The sequence below is a fragment of the Erpetoichthys calabaricus genome, chromosome 8 (assembly GCF_900747795.2).
Source record: "Erpetoichthys calabaricus chromosome 8, fErpCal1.3, whole genome shotgun sequence".
In the NCBI taxonomy this organism is placed as follows: domain Eukaryota; kingdom Metazoa; phylum Chordata; class Cladistia; order Polypteriformes; family Polypteridae; genus Erpetoichthys; species Erpetoichthys calabaricus.
Window position 1 is genome coordinate 123,159,317 of NC_041401.2, and position 19,880 is coordinate 123,179,196.

Here is a 19,880-nt window from a genome sequence, read left to right on the forward strand (position 1 = left end):
CTTTGCTACTGCTCAGTTATGTGCTGCCCGGTCTCCATAGCAACTGAGGAAAGATGGAGTGATCTAACTTAACACTTCACGGTAAATATGATATACCACTTGTTTAGAAAAATACTCTATATTTGTATTGGGTACATGCACTGGGACAATGCCCACGGCAGATCCCTTTTGTTTTCATGTTAAATGATTTTTTTTTATTCAACTTTCACCTTTAATGATAACTTTAAAATTAAAAGTATTTCATACCTTGACACATCTATCTTCCTTACATGAAGACATGTTTGTCAAAGCAGACACAAAGAATAAGGAACTTTATATTACATAATGGAGCAAATTACAGATTTAATGCAAATTTCATGTTGTGAGCCCACCCTTACATTTGCTGTACTTCTCAATCATCAGAATACAAGTAGAAGACAATTGAGGGAGCCTCAACATTCTTGGCTGTCATACTTGTCACCTGTTAAATAAAAATCCCCGGCTGAAGCAGAGTGGTGACATATTGCGTGTTGATTAGTGCAAACAAGTAAGAATGTCACTGTGCTCTGTACACATAACAATAATCACCTTATAAGCATATAAGGTGCTATTCTCCAGGTTTGCTCTCTTTTAGGTTATTAGTGATTTTAGTACAGGCCGATTCTTTTTTGGGAAATGATGGTGTATTTATTGACAACACTTCCTTGAACCTGTAAATCTTAAAAGAATTATTTATCTTCCTGTTCAGAGAAGTGCATTTGGTCTGTCCTGCTCTTGGGCCCATACATACACAATCTGAAATGAGTGCAATTAAAACTTCAGACTCTTCCAAAGAAAAAAGAAAAAATGAAAGAAAAAAACAATACTTGTAGGCAGACATAAAGCAATGGCTTTGATTTGTTGCTTTTTTACAGAGGTAGCAGTTTTTATTCAGAGGAACCATGTCTGTGCAAACATCTGTTAATGCTAGCTAGCTCTGTTTGCATACTCGGGTAAATTTCTCACAAAATGAAGAGATCAAGAAGAAAGAGGAACAGTGAGCACTTCACACTGATCTATATAGTCAGCTTAGAAGAAGCACAACCAACATTGTCCGTTAGTGGAATAAAATGAGTTGAACCCCAAAAAACAGCAAAAAGAGCTGAAGATGTTGCTGAATTTATGCCTCTCAGGTATCAAACTCAGATCCTGAATGGACACAAAGACTGCAGGTTTTCATTACAGTGATTTTCGTAATTATCCAATCAGTGCTACTGTTGCTAATGTAACAGACCACTTTTCCCATAATTTAATCAACTAACGTTTTGAGATACAGAAACATTCATTGTTAACAGCAGCCTGGTTTCACAGGGCCAGACATGATTGTTGTAAGGATTGTAAGGAAAACTCGTGTCTGAGGACAACTCTCCAAAATGTTTGTAATGAATAGCAGCAAAATCCACTGCTGAAAAAGCTCTACCCCCAGGATTTCTTCCTTAAAACACAGCCCCAATTTCCTCCAGTCCATGCACTTTAAACATTCAGGTTTGTAGTGTTCCATTTCTACTCATGTATTAGACGAGTATGTAAAATAACTGTGGAAAAACAAGGAGAGAGAAAAAAATTGAACTGAGGACTTGACACTGAGAGAAATGAAAAAGGCTGAATTCCTGTTATCAACTCAAGAGCTCAGCTTAATGATTAATTTATATGTCTTGCTATTATTATGACTGTTGCATCACCGCATGGCAAAATAGCTGCAAATGATGTTTAGACAGGCCTTGTGTTTGTTTATACAGTGCATCCGGAAAGTATTCACAGCACATCACTTTTTCCACATTTTGTTATATTACAGCTTTATTCCAAAATGGATTAAATTCATTTTTTTTCTCAGAATTCTACACACAACACCCCATAATGACAACGTGAAAAAAGTTTACTTGAGGTTTTTGCAAATTTATTAAAAGTAAAAAAATAAATTTAATCCATTTTGGAATAAGGCTGTAACATAACAAAATGCGCTATGAATACTTTACGGATGCACTGTGTGTGTATATACTGTGTGTGTATATATATATATATATATATATCTACTCTATATATATCTATTCTATATATATATATATAAGAGAGAGAGAGTATACTCTATACTCCATATATATGTTTGGCATCATTGTTTTCAGAATTTTTCAAACTTTAACGTGATGTTGTTAGATTTTCAGATTCTTATTCCATTTTTAAATTATAAACTAAAATATCAAGAAAGTCATGGTTTTTGTCAGTTAAAATGAATGGATCGTTTATTTAATCTCTTGTAAATACTCATCGAGCATAGTGGACCTCAGTTTAACAGGAATACTCCGATCACTAAGAGAGTAAATATTTTATTCTCATTTCATGATTTTTACTCTGTTAAATAATAATTAATTTTTCTTTTACATATTTATAGAATTTCGTGATTTTGACTCCAATACATAATAATTTTTCTTTTGTACATTTACAGATTTTACTAATATTCTGGTCAGGACGGCTTGCGTCCCTAGTGTATATATTATAACTCTATTCAGAAGAGTCCACACCCATTGTAATACGAAGGAAACAAAAATGAATGAGAGACGCTATCTCTTCCATTTTTTCACTTCAAACGGATACTCAAAAACATTAATTAATCAGAGCTTACACAGAAGATGCCAAAAAACTCAGCAAACAATCGAATTGAATCAGAACCCCCACCCCGCCTGGCACTCACTCCCTTATCACCACAAGGTGTCTGAAGGTACAGCGCGCATCCTGGCCAAGTCAGGTGTCAGAAAAGCACACAAACCCACGAACAATCTGCGCACGGTCCTGTTTAATGCTAAAAACAAGAAATCGATAGCAGAAACACGAAACATAGTTTATAGCATTCCATGCAGTTCTTGCTCAGCGGTATACATAGGACAAACTTCAAAAAGAATCGCAACACGTATACAGGAACATCGCAACGCCGTCAGAAGAAAGGACTCGCCTTCATTGATCTACACGCATACTAAATCAACAGGACATACATTTAACAGGGACAATGTACAAGTAAAATTTAAGGCCAGTACTAAAAGTGCCAGAGAGCTGGCTGAATCTTGGTTATCAAATGAGAATGCCATCAACAGACACTTGGACATAAATCCAGCATATGCAAACTTAAGAAGAACATGTTCATAATAAATAAACTGTACACCCAATACCCCCCCCCCCCCATCACACTGACTTAGCCACCCCCACCCCACCTCCACGTAATGTTTTGCTATTTATTGCCTTTGATTCTTGTAAGTCTAAGCATTATCCTCTGTTAAAGACCCCTGGCAGGGGTTGAAAGCTCAGGAATAAAAACTACTTTATGATACGTGATTAATTTTTTCTCCCTTTGTGGATCTCCAGCTGCAAATATATATATATATATATATATATATATTGTATATATACTGTATATGTAATTACATGTTTATACACTGCGACCAGATTTAGGTATGGCATGTTGGTAGTACCAATTCAGCACTTAACTTACTTTAGTTGTTCGTTTAGACATGCAGTGGGATGCTGTGCAGCTCTTCTGTGTTTTCTGGAGTGCTGTCAGTATCCTTAGGCACATTTACAGTTTCAAGTGTACGGAGGACTGAAAGTTGGCTATTCTTTAACAACTCACATAAGGGCAGTTCTTGTCACCTCTGTTTATATCGGTGTGATGGCATGCCGTTTAGTTTGAATGCATATTTTAAAATTCATGTTTTCTTGGACGTAGCTTCCATTTCTTTCAGCCTCACATTGACAGTGGCAGTATCATCATAAATGAGAGTGACAAGACACCATGTATAATTAGTGACAATGCATCATTCACATTTACCACTAGCCCAGCTAGTAATTGAATGCCAAAGTATAATCTGGTTTTACAGAAAGGTTTTTCTTTGCAAGAGCTTATGTTTATTTTTAACCCATGTAAAGTCTTCTCCACACATTTATATGTTTAAGAAAGGCCTATTTAGGAGACCTTTCAGCCATAGAAGTCTGTCCATCATCACACTGACTTGCTGTCTGTCAGACCAGGTTAATAATCCCACCATTATTCTTTGCTGTTTAAATTGCTTCCCCTACTCTCTCCGCCTTCATGAGGCAGTGGATTGGTTTAGAAATTTCGCAATGAGTGAATTGTTTGATTGTTCCCACTAGTCTGTAAGCCAGACTCACTCATGCCTGTCTCCACTCATGGGTTTTATACATCAGCCAAACAATGAGATGAAAAGTGAGCCAACTGATGGCAAACCAGCTTGATCTCATTTGAAACTGTGTGTCTGTTATACAGTATCTGTTTAAGTAAACTATTTGAAAAGATAGAAGTGAGGGTCTGCAAAATATAGGTTTGCTCTGGGCTAATAGGCATGTTGAAGATGCTCTCAAAAGAAAACCAACAGTTTGGAAATGGCTGGTGTGACAGAATCTGAGTGCCAACAAACCTTAGAATTACATAACAGGGTGAAGGAACAATGGACAGTCGTTTAAACGCTCTGTGTTAGCTGGTCATCTGTTGGCTTGCTTTGCGTTACATTATTGTTTACTCATTAAGAAAAAAAGGTATCAAAAGTCCTGAATCTTAAGAAGTGATTCAATTTTAATTGAATTGAAAATGCAAAAGAAGTCTGTATCATTAGCAGCAGTAATTTATTGATATTTAAGAAAGTGACTGGAAGTAAGGCCTGCAACTTTTCCGGCTGTAATAAACCCCTGACCTTCCTGGTTTATGATTTCTGTATTCCTTTAACTCTTTGAGGGCTGAATATATTTTCCAAGAAACAGTTTCTGAAAAGCAATGGTTTCACACAAAAAACGTCTGTTGCTGCATGCTGCGGCAGCCAATTTGACAAGAATGTGCGGCAGACTTGCTGCCAAGCTGTCTTCATGTGGCTGAGGCAGCACAGCAGCGATCACGGTTTCTACCTCTTATCATTGTTAAGTGGCACTCCTCCCTGGTGAACATTGCCATAGGCGTATCAGCTACATGAACCCGTTCAGCACCATGGGGACCAGTCAACTGAAGCTGGAATCTCACATTCGTTTTCGATCACTTGTATCAAAATCATTGTCTGACAAGTCATAGTCCAGTTCAGAGATAATAGGCCAATCATCCTCCACGCAGTAGTTTTGCTTTATGCATTCACTTTAATCTCTCGCTAGATGTCAATGCCATTTTTGCTGTTGTTTGCACCTTGCTACTCACACAAGCGCAGGAAATCTCGGTCAAACCAATTAAACTAACTTTCCTTCTAGCAACGAGAGTCCAGCTAAAACATAACAGTTGGTTTTGTCACAGTTTACAGTTGATTACCATTGTCAACTCCTACTTTTGACAAAAGTCGACATCAGCCTTGAAAGAGTTAAGGTTCCACCATTGTTGTTGTCATATTAAATAGTGCTACAATATAACCTCTCATGCATTGAGCTGCACCACACATACCCCCTCTAGTGTGTGTAGAATGTTAACGCAAACTACAATTACTCAAAACTGTAGTCTTATTTTAAATATTCCAAGGAGGAAAAAGAGTGTGATTGACCACTTACTGTTTGCACCTGTAAGAAACATTTGACAGACCAGTCCTATTAAATCATCTCTGAAACTAGCTAGAAAATACAAGTTCAGTAGTTAAAGTCAGCTAAAGCAAAATATTCTAGCAAGCCCCATGCAGCAACTGTGTTTCATCTGGGACTGAGGAGAGGATTCCCTTGGCTTGTGTTGTCATTTCACAGCAACTAAGGTCGTCAAACCGGTGTCCTGGGGCTAAGAGGTGTTAATATGATGATGAATACATCGAGTTGGGCTTCACTTATATCAGTACTGGCAATTACCCTCAACTGCAGTATGTGGTGCATGGCGTGTGGTGAGGTGCTATCCAGTAATGGCATGAAAGCATCACTACTCTGGAGACCCTTAGAAACACGACATCCACAACATAAAGTTTCCTTTTATGATCATCCATTGTTCCTGTCAGACTGATCGTCTCTTGCAGTTAGGCAATTTGATGTGCATGATAAAATCAAGGCAGTGATCAAAAAGCGTGCATTTTAGTCTGGATGCCTAGATGAGGAAAACACAAAGGGGTTTTTCTTCCCTGAATGAATTTTTGTCTGCCGATAAGTGTGACCTGGCAGACAGTGTCAAAGAAGACGTCAATGAGCATCTCACAAATCTAACTGTGCAGTTATGGCATGTACTTTCCTGGTACTGAAGGTGCAAAGTTTTGGATTTGCAATCCTTTCAGTTGTACTCATCATCTCCCACTTAAGTCAGCAAGAGAACTTAAAAGACATTGTGATAGCTGGAGGCTTGAAAAGTGAACATCAACACAAACCACTGGCAGACTTCTGGGTAAGTTTACATACCGGATATCTAGAGCTTTCAGGAGTGACTGTGACATCCTTGTTGTAATTCTTAACCACATAACTCCATGAGAGCATTTTTTTCCTGCATTCCCTGCACTAAAATCAACGTACAAACACACAGTTGAGAACTGCTTAGGACTAAAATTGCCCTGCGTTTCACCAAACCTGAAACTGCTCCAAGACACAAGCCCACCCATCATATTAATGGAGAGCAGAACAAACAAAAAACACAACAGGATAACTTAAAAATAAGTAGTGCATTTAGTTATTGTGTTAAGCCTGTATGCTGCTTGCCAATTATTACTACTAGCATGAAAGAGGCAGTCTTAAGGTCGTACCCTGAGAAGTTTAGGAGCCACTGATCTGGGGGATTATGGTGAGCACACGCATCCTCCAGGCAACAGAGTGGCAACTCGGACAGAGGCTGTGAGTATCTGACAAGGTGGCCACACGGCTTAGGCAATTAGTAGATAACTCTCTTCAGCTAGTCTGACCTGGCGGTCTTCACCCAGTCAATTAAAAACAGCAATTGGTTGTTTTATTTTTATTTTTTAAATAGTTTGTAAATGGATACTTTAAGAAATGTGTATTTTACTGTAACTATTTTACTGTAACTTCCATTTGTGACACCGATATAGAACTTAAGAGTTTTGTGTTTCTCCTGGGTGCGTGTGTGGGTGTGTGTGTGGGTGAGGTCATGCTTTTCAGAGTTTAGGTCAAATTTACCTTGTAGAAAATTGAAGATTGAATTTTTCTTGGGCATGAAGTGCAGTGGTAGTTGCTGATTTTAGAAGGCATGTGCTGCTTTGATATACGCCATTTAATATTGTAGGATTTGTGTGCAGGATTAAAGTTGTTAAAAAAAAACCAAATGACTCAGACTGGACAAAGCATAAACAGTACGACCCGACTCTGACGCTGTATTGTCTTGATATTCCCCTCTAGTTACCCTTTACGTAGGGGTAAGTGTACTCATCAGATTTGTTACTGGGTGGATCTGCTGTTGCACCTTAAGATTAACACACCCATACGCACAGAACCTCAACAGTGCCCCATGAATGACAAACACACAGCTGGTTAATCTCTAGCACTTTAAACCACACAAGTGCCTTAGGAATAACACAGCCTGTCACTCTCTCAGCACTTCAAGAGACTTACTTATTATCGCCACGAACAACATACAATGTTGTAAAGATATCTCAGACCTAAATATTACTTTTGGTCTCCAAGAAAACATTTAAACCTACAAAGGCTCAGCACGCTTGACTATAGGCCATTTATCAGCCAAGAATCCCTACTTTTGGGTGGAGCTCTCACCCTCGGCCTTAATAAACCTCGCAGCACAGAGGTAATGGCAAACCTCCGGCTGCACCAGGTGCTGAACGAAATTTACCTTATTACTTCAATCACTCTATAGACGTTAAGACAAAGCATGGAAAGTTAAAAGCAGCATGGTATTTATTACAGGAGTAATAATAATACCAGTAGAATAAAGAATAATCGAAGATAGGACTGATAGTAAAGTCTGGATATATATATAGTCTTTAGAAATAAAGCTTACAAAAAAGTAAAGATGACAAGGATGAATGTCTCAGGCGGCTTGTGATCTAGCACTCGTAGCTGTTCATCAGATGCATTTCTGACAATCAGATGGAAACAGCCCCACGTTGCCAGCACCCTCTTTTGATGTCTCCTGACGTCTTCATCCCTTCTTCTTACTCCCTCCTTCCTATATTGCTTTGCAGGCGCGGGGGGTTTTTGCAAGATGTGATTGTCAGATATTCTGATTGGCTGGCTATCAATATGATGAATAAATTCGCTGTCCGTTTTCCCAAACAATAAAACTTTTTTGATGTTGCCTGAGGTAACAGCATTTCTTCCTTTTCCAGGCTGTAAAATAATTTAGCTACTTTTGTCCCAGATGCCCAGGTTATAAACTAATCAATAGCCTTAGACACCAGCATGTCTTCCTTTCTTTGTTGGAACAGCTGTTTTAAAAGTGAGGTACAACTAGGAAGAGGATATGCTTTGATGTGCCTGAATTTTGTTCATCTGTTGTTTTGTCTTGAACAAAATATATTGGAAATATGAACCAAAATGTATAGATTTTGTACCCCACAACAGACCCCAACCCTTCCTCTAAATAAAACTTTAGTAAATAGCAGGTTTCCGTAGCTCTGGTAGTCAACATTACTTTTCTGTAGTGATTGGCTGTCAGCTTTATAGCCTTCTAACTTCGATGCTCACCTTCATCTCTTAGTGTGTGCAGTGCATGAGGGGCATTGGAGGTGTGCATCGGGACTGAAGTCCAGCATCATTCAACACAAAAGTTGTGGGGTAAGGGACCTCGCGTGGACAGGCGGTCAGCACTGAGAAATGCATAATGTCGAGTGAACTGCAGTGTGCAATAAAAATGTTGCTTTGAATGCGAAAAAAGACATTGTGTTTTAAAAATTCTGCCTCATTTACGTATTTAATATCCGATGATAACAGCACTGCTTTTCCTAGCTTGCTCACTACTTTGTCAACATGGCTGCAGCCTTGTTTTCATTAAAATCAAAATCCTTTGTTAACAAGTACCAAATTACTTTTATTCTGTATATATTTTGTGAGCATGGTGCTCAGCATCATACAATTACTTGATTTGCACTTCTCAGTTGTGTGAGTGCCATCCCACTGCAGCCACTTTCACTCATTGTGGTGTTCATTTCGGTAGGGTGTGGGTCAGTAGCGAACAACATCTCTCATTGCATCATCAAAAACAACATGTGCAGTGTATGAACACTTCTCTCTCACCGACAATACGAAATGTTCCATGTGTAAAGTTCGGAATACGCCACGAGTCCAAAATTAGTGGTTCCTCTGGTGTTGGAAAAGTTTCCCCAGCAAGAGCACCAAGTCCGAAGCGCCACCTGCAGCATGGTAAATATTATTGGCAGAATAAAAAAAAGTAAGAAAATAGTTCTTCAAATAGCCAGTCCCTCATATTCCAGAACATTTTATGAGTGACAAGATAACGATGTCTGTGACTCGCGATAAATTTAAAAGCTGCATTCTAGAAATGGTGGTTAAAAATTATTTTCCTTTACATTTCTCCTCAACTCATTTTTTTGCCATGAATGGCCACATTAGGGATTAATAAAGTATCTATCTATCTATCTATCTAGAGCTCTTCTGCTGGATGAGGCAAAAAAGCAGCAGAATGTTCTGAGGCCACTCATTCAGTGACTCTTTCTTTGCAGAAGATGGACACTGGCACTCATCAAAGAGTTTGTTATTTTGTAATAAACGTTCAGTTTGTGGATGATAATGCAGTAAAGAAGTTATCGTGTGCACACTGGCAGTAAGCGAAACTGAAGCACAGCATACAAGTGAATAAAAGGTTAAAGGTCATTTCCACACTGAAAAGGAAAGAATGTAAAACAGCCAACATTTCAGCTGCTATAGAGCCAAACGTAACTTGTGTCTTTATGACCTTTAGCCGCATTGTCCTTTGCAGATGTATACTGACGCAGCCCCACACTTGACTCCATACAAGTGAATGTCTGCACAAGCTTGTGATTTGGGGTTGCAGAGTCGAGCTTTAGTAAAGAAAATGAGGAGCACCACTGAGAAAGCTAATAAAGAGGAAGACTTTTGATGATGACATTCCAGTCCAGTTACCAAAATTATTTGTTCCAAAGTGAAGAAGTAAGAGCTTTGATTGACCCCAGTTCTGGCTGGAAACTTATCACACGGCACCAGGACACCTTCTAGCACTGTCTGTGCCACTTCCCAGTACCCTCTCCATAAGAGTTCCTCCGCTCCTCGTGTTCAGTGCTTGTGGCAGCTCTGTTAGATGTGGGCCACCTGGAACTACGGCTCCATGAGTTTAGACATTTAGGCAGGACTGATGGGGCAACGATCCTCTGAGAGTACGACTGGGACAGCTTTGCCGGTTATTTAAAAACTTGGGCTGTGGTTTTGAAAGGGACTTGGTTGGAGTGGAACATCTGTGTTGAGGCGGAAATGAAAAGCAGCCGACATTCTGTGACCTGCTTCAGTACAGGACTTGTAACAAAGGGTTCAGCCGCGTGTCCGCATGTTTTATGGGATGTGCCAGCAGTTTTATTTCACGTTGTACCATTTTTTTTCCTTTACATACAATATGTATCTTATTGTTGCTTTTGAAACATGATAAAAAGACGAGATATTCTGATTTTTATTCTCAAACTTGCCTTACTGAAACAAACTGTTATCACATCTTAGTTTCAAAAGAACTGCTACAAGATTTTGTTTTTATCTCCCTACATCTTTTTGTTTTCAGTTTTGCTGCAATATGAGAAAATGTTTTAAAAACAAGTGCTTTTGGCGCATCTCTACTTTACAGGAGATGAATTATTCAGCTTCTCACATTGCCCTTTTAATAGGAACTCAGCCTCTGATGACTTACTGCAATATTTATGAAATGAGGACTCGTGGAGCCGAGTGTTTCCCACCTAAGAGAGCTCCGACCAACTGGTGACATGGTGGGCAAATTTCAAATTCTGAATGGAGTCAGCAAAATAGAGGATAGCTGTTACTTTAGAGCAAGATGGAGAAATGCATGGAAGCACACTTTAAATCTCGACTAGATGAGTCGTAATTGGCAGGTCGGACGGTCATTCACCTCACAGCTTTCCAGCACAACTTCTGACTGGAATTCTGTTACGTTTTGGCTTTTCTTTGCTTTTATTAAATTAGATTTAACTTCTCAGTGTCTGCACAGAATCTGTTGGTCACTTTAAACCCCCACTCTTTTATTTGGCCTCTTTTCTAACCCATATTACCTTATAGGAGAAGACCTCTCAAACATGGATTTGCCAATCCAGATGTGACTTGAGGGTCACATGGTGGGAAGGTCTCGTCATTTCTTTTATTTATTTATTTTTTTCCTCGCTAACACAGCCTCTCTCTCTCCCTCTCCTCCCCGGCAGGTCCTTCCAAAGCTGTCATCTTCCATTGTGCACGAGGTGGACAGCATTTTGGGTAACAAGCCGTACAGCAAAAAGGACTACCGGTCCTAATGGTTGATGAGCAGCTGCGGCCTGCTGGACTGGCGCCGCTCAACTCCTCGACCTCTGCCTGCTCCTGTTTATGCTTGAGCTTCTACTGAATGAGAACTGAACTTTTGGCTTTGGTCAACACTCCGCTGATATTGGAGGGAGGTGTGACGGAGCCGAGAGCTGACCGCGTTCTTTACAAATTACAGTAATGCAACTGAACAAAACAGCAGTGGCTCGCTTGGCAGACTAAAACGTTTATTCCCTTCCGGCTTTGTTTGTTTTTCCTTTATTTTTTTTACTTATTTGAATGGATGAGCAGGAGGGCACCTTCTAAGGTGTCAGCTTTATTTGTGCTTCCTCAACCAAAGCCATGCTGAACTGAGCACGCAACGGACAAAGGGGTAAATGGTCCTGTTTTGGGGTCGGTGGGTCGGGCACTAAGGGGCTTAGGAGACGCTACTCTGCCATGCATGGTCTCCCTGACTGGGAGCGCTGCTGCTTCCCTTCTCCTGACAGTCCTTAAAGGAGTCCATTTGTTTTCAAGGTTTAAACCTCATCCACGCTGCAGACACACACACACACATATATATATAATATACACATTTACAGTCCAAGTATATACTGTATACGCACATAAACATGTAGCATGGTCAAATGTAAGCTAGTGTGAGGCTGGCCCACTTGGTCTAAGAGCTTCTTTAATCAAACGCATGTGCCGAGTTCAGTTGCTTTTTCATATCAACTTCACCAATGGGCACACACCTCTTTTGCCCCCTCTTGTATCTGTGCCCCTCCAACAAGCAATACTGACAATGCTGGCTGGAACTGAAGCTGTGACGCACTGGCGCACATTGCTGCACTACTCCCTGCACTGATGGTATGTGAGGGGCTGCCAGCCTGACATCTTAATGCAGTAGTCAGCGACTGTGCCCATTGCCACGCTCTGCCTGGTTTATTATTAGTAACCAAAGGGGTATGAAGCCATGTGTGAGGCAGCAGGCATCTCTGCTGCCAACAAATGCACGTTAAAGTGAGGAGTGAGAGCGACTGTAAATATGAGAGCTACATAACTATTACACGGGGACCAACAGGGCAGCAGATGGCACTGGGGCCTCTGTAAGACCCCATTCCAGTAGGACTCCCGAGTGCTTTTCTTTTAGAGCGTGTCACATCTCTCGACTAACTCCGTTTAGCTCCTCCATTCTGAAAGCCTTGTCCTGTGATAGTGGAGCTGCCTATGAAGTGCATCTTTTTCTTGAAACATATTTTTAGGTGACCTCTTGGTGACGCAGCTAATTGACAAATTTCAAGTGTCAGCCCATCTAGTAAAAGGTGACTGATGATTTCACAGGTCAGTTAATGTTCAGGTCACTGCAGTGCTCAGTGCTTTGCCACCATTGCACTCCCTGGGTTAAAGTAAAGCTTTGACAGCTGGCATTACCTTCAGACCACTGTGTGCTGAACTGGAGTCCCGACCGGCACCATTTTTGAGTTCCTCATGTAAAGTCAAATGAGATTCGTAATCCTTTGGTGGACTTCATCTTATCATCTGCGGCAAGCAGGCACTCTCTATTACGGGGATGGGATACGTGTGTGTGTGTGTGTGTGTGTTATGGTCACCAGGGGGTTACGCTGTGCGGGTCAGTGCTAGAAAGCCCAAGGTCCAATGATAATTCAGTTCCTTGGTGTTTGCTCAATTGACAATGTCGAGCTGCTTTACCCCTTGGGAGGCTGCACTGGAGGCTCGACGATGTTGGCGCCATGGGCGTCCCTGCAGGCTCCACAGTGGGAGTCTGCACTGCCGAGCTGACGATGCCCGAGCCCAACTCTGGATGTATATACTCTGTATATAAGGCCTCTGTGGTTGTGCTCAGTTTTGCTTTTTCATTTCGTAAGCATCTGCTGCCTGCATCTTGCTTCGAGGTCTGACTCTGGACAGACAACATGTACAGCTTCACTATTTATGAAATGACAATAAACACACAAATCTGTTCAACTCTTGCTGGTCTTCCTTTCATTCCAGGTTGGTGGCTGACGGTCTCGTGCAGGGGGACTTGAGTTTTAGAAAATCTTGCAATCCGTAGGGGTGACATCACGCATGACTTGGTTGGGGGCACCTGAGGTACATCCATCTTTGACATGAAGTTGTACAATTTCCCTCTTCGCCAGCACTTTCTTCTGTTAGAAGCAGAACATCCATCCCCATCACTTTGTCTCACACTGAGAGGTTATTTGAATTTTAAGAAATTACAAAAGTCAGGAAAATCTGAGAGCAGAAGAGCTGCCTTGGGTCTGCTGATGGCTCCATGTGATGTTTCGATTTCAAGTCGGCTTTTCATTCGCATTTCCCAGATGTTTTTGGTCAATGTGACCAGCAAGACTTTTACCTGAACAGCTTTTTTAACACGACGTTCTGAAAGCTGCAAGCACTGGGTGGGCCCCCAGTCTACAGAAGAAAGTACACACTCACAACAAATGTGACCCCAAACCAGCTACATTCTGAAAGGATTTATTAAAACACATTCAAACAAACACGCAGAGTAGAAAGTAAAAGCATGACCATGTATCTTCTGTGTCTCTTTTTAAGAAAAGCTCTTTTTTTTTTTTTTTTCTCCAAACGCTGGTCACTTTTAGTTTATTTCAACAAATCTTGTTGCCTTCATATAAAACACGTACTATCCACACATCAGAAATATCTCTCAAGGATTTTATGGAGCTTTAAAAACCTCTGGATTGCAGAAGGGCTTCTCACCCGGCAGCATTACATTCAAGTGACTTTCAGGAGTGATTGTTTTCATTTGCCTTGCTGGCATTTACTACAAGTTAACGCCAGAGAAGGTAAGTGCTGAAGGTGGGCAGTGCCACCTTCTGGACCCTCTGGAAATATTTCCCTTCTCACACTCTGGCTCGCTGCTAAAGTGCTTTGGCAGTCATTTGCAGTCCGTGTCTCCAAAGCTCACCACATGGGATCATGCGGTCCTAGCAGGTGGGTCTTCTTGTGCACGTGGACAAAATGAGAGGTGTACAGATGGTGTTGCTTTTGCCTTCTGTAGGCCTGAGAAGTTCACCAACCAAGATCTTCATTCACTAGCCGTGTGGCTCATTTGACGACCTGACCCAGGAGGAGTGTGGAGAACTCGGGATGGCCAGGAAATTATATGAGAGATGATACCTTCTGGCCGGGAGCGTGCAGAAGGAGCATTTACAATCTGGACACAGGCCACCCTGACCCCTGGTTATTAAGACAGAGAAGCGGAGCTCGAGACAAACAAAGTGAATCTGGCAGATCTGCAGCAGCTTCAACCGACAGTGACAAAACACCTTAAACTGCTAGCGCTCATGGGGTTCAGGGAAAAGAGGAATGTTGGTAGCTGCAGACTGGGCAGGATCTCTGATGGTCTCTGAGCCTTTCCAAACTGGAACTGAGGCCCCCTGGGAAGGGTTGACAGTGTTCATTGTCTGCACGCTGGAACCCAAACTACGAAACAGCCCTGCCGTTCGTCAAACTCCTGAATGTCACCACCATGGAACCTAGAAACGAGAGGAGTGCAACATTGGGACTGTTGGACACACCTGTTCTCAAGTCCGTCGCACAGCTGAGAAAAGTAAGCGCAATACGAATGTACAGATCAATGGAAACTCCTTCAGAAAGTGTTGTGTTGTATGCTCTGAAGGTGGCAAATAGCAGCTAGTCTTCAATGCAAATAACATCACTGGCCTTTCCCCCTTTGCGTTCAGCCATGCTGCTCTCCTTTACCAACTCACAGGGCTTCTTCTCCGAGTGGGCCTGGGGTGGCCCGTTGGCAGAAGCTGTCCAAATAGAGTAGCAGAGAGTTCACATGTAAAACTTGTTATCCTTCAATGAGAGCACATGCTTGTGATCAGAACTGGCCAGGTACTTGAACTCTTGCCTACCTGCCACATAGGGGCCCAGAGGCATCTGGCTGTAATTGACAATCCCACCTGCAGCAGAGCTCTGGAAATTGGGGCCAAAGCTGTTGCCATACATCTGTGAGCACCCATATGACCCTTGAGTGAAAGGCTATCAAAAGAGAAGGAGCTCCGTCTTAATGATTGGGGAACACGAGCTCGTCAGCTTGCAGAGGCTGGGCCGCACTTTAGAAAGGCGGCTGCATTCCTGCACTCGTTCAGATTTTATATTTGACCAGATTTAATCGGTACTATTAGATGAGTTAAAAACATCTAAAATATGAACAAATCCTACCTAAGGGTAAGAGTTTTGTCGAGCACCGCCCTGTCGCTGCCCTTTGCCTCGACTCACCTGCGGGGTCGGCTCATTGCTACGGTTGGTCAGGCGACTCAGAATACTTCGTTCAGACATCTGAAGACGGGCTGCTACGGGTGGGATCCGGGACAGCATGGACGGCAGACGAGTCACGTCGGCCTTCATGTCACTGAGGAGCTCCTCCAGCTGGTTAAGAACTGAAGACACAGAGAATTGAGGCCTGCATGAAGGTATACTTTAACCAAAAAAAAATAATAAAAGAGTATGAGATGAACAAAGAAGAGGGGACGTAAGAGCCACTCCACACCGGGTCAGCATTCGGTGAAAGTTTCAGACTTGTCTCTGAGACAAGACAGGGGAACGTAGAAGTGAGACGACTTGGGTGTATTGCACTGCAGCTTACGGTACCCAGTTTAATAACTCGGTCACAGTCATGTTAACACGCATGAAGAAAAATACAAGAAACAGACAAAAAAAAGAAATCGATGAAGAACAGAATGAACTAAAAGGCCAAACCTTTATGCAGTACTGCATTGGCTGGTTTGTTCCCAGCCAGGGATTCCTTAGACAGGTGCTGGTGGCTTTCGGCCAAGCATTCTACCTCGGAGAAGCGGGCATTTAGCGCCATTGCCGGATGGCTGGGATCCTGTGTCATGTTGAGGTAGGCGGCTCTTCTTAGCTGCTCCTCAATCACCAGGGCTTGCTCTAGGAGCTAAGAGAAGAGAAAACGGGCACAGTGAGGTGCTCCCATGCCAGCACTGGTGGCCCTTTGGTCCAGTTGGCACACTCTTACCTTAAATCTACGTGCGAGAAATTTATTTTTCATTTCCAGATAGTTGCCTTTGTGTACCTCAGACTTGAACGGCTCATTTAAAATGGTGTAACGAGGGTCATTCTGGATATCCTGCCAGCGGGCATACCCATGCCTAATGATGGCAGTTAAGGACAATACTGAACCTTTCTCAGTAGAAGTGATTTGTACCTCATCTCTGTGGACATTTACATATTTCTCCTTCCTCTTCTTCATCACAGCAGCCCCCACCCCACCCATATACAGTATACTACCAATTCAAGTTGCTTCCTCCTCCTTTAAAACAGCAGAGGACTATTAGATACTAGCAGTGGTCACTTCTAACAGCAAAACCATAAAGTGGTTACTCTGCTTCCCAGAACCCACAGCATAAAGATACGTGACAATCCCTGCTAGGAGCCAGTAGTCGTGTCGTCGATGCCAGATATCGTATATTTTCCCTGAAGAGATGGCTGCGCGTTCCTCATTCTGCCATAATGTGTGCAGCTCTGGTAAACAACAAAACAAGGGCAAACATGAGATGCTAGACTTGTCTTGCACAAGTGTTGCAGGTCCTAAACCCACCCCACCAACGTCACTGCCACCCAGGAGTACAAACAAATTGGCCAAAAGCACAAGGGCAATAATGTGCTGCTTGTCTCACCTGTAAATCCACCATCCGCGATGTTAAACATGAACTTGATCTTGCCGTTCTTCTCATCTTTCCTGACGTCGTCATCTTCCTTCACCTCCTTCTCACCATTCTGTAGACTTTCAAGAGACTCTTCGGCCTTCAAGGGCTCCTCCTCCTCTGCAGATAAAAGAAGTTGATCCAAATTTGAGTCCTGTCACCAGGTTCCTATTCCAGACTCCCTTTTCTGTGCCCGACCATCAGTCCCTTTGGCATGTCTTTTACAACTCTCACCTGCTCTTGGTTCTTTCTCATCATTTCTGCTCTGCACGTGGTCACCTTCTAACCTGTCAGTATACCTTTCACTGTCCTTGAGAGTCTCCCCTAAAACAATTACACATCATCAGTGTTTGCACAGTGGTGGACAATGCTCAGCCATTCTTCTGTTTATTTCCCATCATCCCCCTTTGTGTCATATACCTTTGACATCTGGATGCTCTGCTCCTGGCTCTTGCTTTTCACATTCTGGTGTGACGCTGTCCTCCTTTAAATTGTCTTTACTTTCTTCCGTTTCCGTGGGTTTCTCTGTACCAGGAGACGACTCGCTGCTTGTGGGAATCTGAATGGGAAAGGATGGTGCAGCAGGTCATACTGGATGCATTGACTATATGACAGTCTTCAAGATGTGACATGCTGATTGTTGGACCCAACACATGCAGCTTCACTTAATAAAGCAGGCATCTGAGCCAGATGACAACATGCCACAAAATGCTATTTTATGTAGAACCCCTTTTGATACCAAATTATCATACTGTAAATGCAATCTGCCATAAACAATGTAAAAGAGTATTTATGAACGCACCTCCTGTTCTGGCATCTTTTTTCCTTCCTGCTCTGCTTGCTCCTTCTCCTCTGCTGGTCCTAACGATCCTTCAGGTTTTTCTGAATATGAAAATGCAAAGGTTTTACTTAAAATACGCAGTCAATGGAAAGGTTAAAGTAGCCGCTTTCCCGGCTCTGGGATTCAAGCACATGACTGGGGGCTGCTGGGACAGTTTGCAGCGTACTGCTGCCATCTACTGGGGAGTCTTGTGAGTGTCACCTTAGTGAGAGAGCACCACGTACCAGCTGAAAGGGGGGTTCCTGGCTGGGTAGCAGCAGGGCTCGCAGGCACTGGGGTATTGGGGTCTGACGAAAGGCCCTCCAAAAGCTTCTTCACTTCTGCACCCTCCGGGATGAGGTCTGGGGTGCTGTATTTCCCATTGATATGTTCAAACTCCTGCACCTGAACCAGGGGTGAAGCACAGCTGTGAGCACAGCAGGGCTCTGCATTGGATTGCCGATGTCGTTTCAAAAGACATAAAGCTACCTTTTTGCGAACAAGAGACATGACTCCAATGCGAGTCAATACGTGCTGCCGAGACAAGCCTTCCCGTGGAACACCATCTGCAAAGGTCTCCGCACCGTCGGCTCCAGGTTCACAGAGATGTCGCATGAAGAGTGAGACATAGGCTCTTTTGGGCAAAACCATAAAAGAAGCACACAGCACTGTTGAGCACTAACTCATAACGCAGTACCCTCCAGGTGCCCAGGACACCGTTCAGCCACTTTTGAACTTCACCCAAATCAACCAGCATCTCAAGAACAAGGTGAAGTATGCAGGGAAGTAGGGTATAAGTCTGAGACAGCAGATGATGACCTACCTGAACTCCTTCTCGCTCTTGCCACGCAGATCTCTCACCAACCAGTGGGAGTTGAAGGCGTCCTGGGGAGGCATCCCCCACCTCATGATGGCATTCAAGAAGGCCTTCCTTTGCCGAGCATTGAAACCAAGTACCTGCCAGGTAGAGACAGCAAATATGCATTTGACCTGCTGACTGGAGCCAAGGGCTTCCAAGAAAGTCAACGCCAGTGGCACACACTGTTCATACATGACGCTTCTCATTAGAAAGTCCATTTAAACACACAACATATTCACTATCCTAAAACACACGTGTAAAAATATATTTGTGCTGATGGACGTTAGTTTTTAGCGTGTCTGCAGTCTTCCAAGTTCTTAAGGTGCCTAACAGTGGTAAATATATATATAAAAAAATGAATGTAAAATAAGCCAAAGTTAGGGGTGTGAAGCCAGTTCACAGACCAGGTGCTGCGCTGCAACTTAATTTTATTGTCTTCCTAGAACACGCACCCCTTGTGTCAACCTTTGATAAGGTTTGGGAGAATTCATCACATTGGTGGCCGAGTCACGAGGCTCCTCTTACAACCATTCACACACAGTTCTCTCACCGCACTCTCTTATTGCCACTGCTTGATAACTTCAAATTTGGAGCAGCCACATGATAAAGATACGAACGAGCTTACAGCTTCAGTGGTAGCACAACTTTGGGAGATTCTACTTTTTCACTCCTGCCTTGTTCCTTTATTCTGCTACTAGCTGCACTACCTGTCTAAGACGGGTGGAAATCTAAATAATCAACATAGACCTCAACATTAACATCTGCAGTGCACCATCTATTGGAATGTATTTTGTAATGTATGTCAGAATAAAATGCATTGTATTTGTCATTCCAACAGAATGAATAATAATAATAATAAAATGTATTGCCACAAATAATTCTGATGTGCCATCTGTTGGAATGACATGTGCACTGCATATGTTTCTGTTATATGCCATTTGGTATGGGATTCATGAATGCCGTGTTAATGTTTGCGGTTGGAATGACAAATGCTATGCATTTTATTACTACAAATGTTTGTGATGTGCCATGTGTTGGAATGACAGACACACAGACATTTTTATTTTTTTATGCCTTGATTTGTTGC

At 42.3% G+C, this 19,880-nt stretch overlaps 2 protein-coding genes across 17 annotated transcripts in view; one reads left to right on the forward strand and one right to left on the reverse strand.

The window, feature by feature from the left end:
* The window catches only part of kcnab2a (potassium voltage-gated channel subfamily A regulatory beta subunit 2a), a 405,095-nt gene extending 391,712 nt beyond the window's left edge, over window positions 1-13,383 (forward strand). For all 13 annotated transcript variants that reach the window (XM_051930893.1, XM_051930890.1, XM_051930888.1 and 10 more), the window contains one exon: window positions 11,319-13,383. In XM_051930893.1, coding sequence (XP_051786853.1) covers window positions 11,319-11,408 — 90 coding nt within the window. In that variant the 3' untranslated portion in view covers window positions 11,409-13,383. The remainder of the gene's footprint in view (window positions 1-11,318) is intronic.
* Window positions 13,384-13,880: 497 nt separating this feature from the next.
* chd5 (chromodomain helicase DNA binding protein 5) overlaps window positions 13,881-19,880 on the reverse strand; it is a 92,368-nt gene continuing 86,368 nt past the window's right edge. For 3 of the 4 annotated variants that reach the window (XM_028807411.2, XM_028807410.2, XM_028807409.2), the window contains exons 28-40: window positions 18,758-18,891; window positions 18,424-18,568; window positions 18,180-18,339; window positions 17,917-17,996; window positions 17,535-17,673; window positions 17,349-17,438; window positions 17,088-17,234; window positions 16,824-16,932; window positions 16,427-16,559; window positions 16,150-16,345; window positions 15,670-15,830; window positions 15,303-15,429; window positions 13,881-15,197 (exon numbers count right to left, since the gene is read on the reverse strand). In XM_028807411.2, the coding sequence (XP_028663244.1) occupies window positions 15,076-15,197; window positions 15,303-15,429; window positions 15,670-15,830; window positions 16,150-16,345; window positions 16,427-16,559; window positions 16,824-16,932; window positions 17,088-17,234; window positions 17,349-17,438; window positions 17,535-17,673; window positions 17,917-17,996; window positions 18,180-18,339; window positions 18,424-18,568; window positions 18,758-18,891 (1,743 nt within the window). In that variant the 3' untranslated portion in view covers window positions 13,881-15,075. The remainder of the gene's footprint in view (window positions 15,198-15,302; window positions 15,430-15,669; window positions 15,831-16,149; window positions 16,346-16,426; window positions 16,560-16,823; window positions 16,933-17,087; window positions 17,235-17,348; window positions 17,439-17,534; window positions 17,674-17,916; window positions 17,997-18,179; window positions 18,340-18,423; window positions 18,569-18,757; window positions 18,892-19,880) is intronic. The other variant, XM_028807414.2, reaches the window with a different exon arrangement.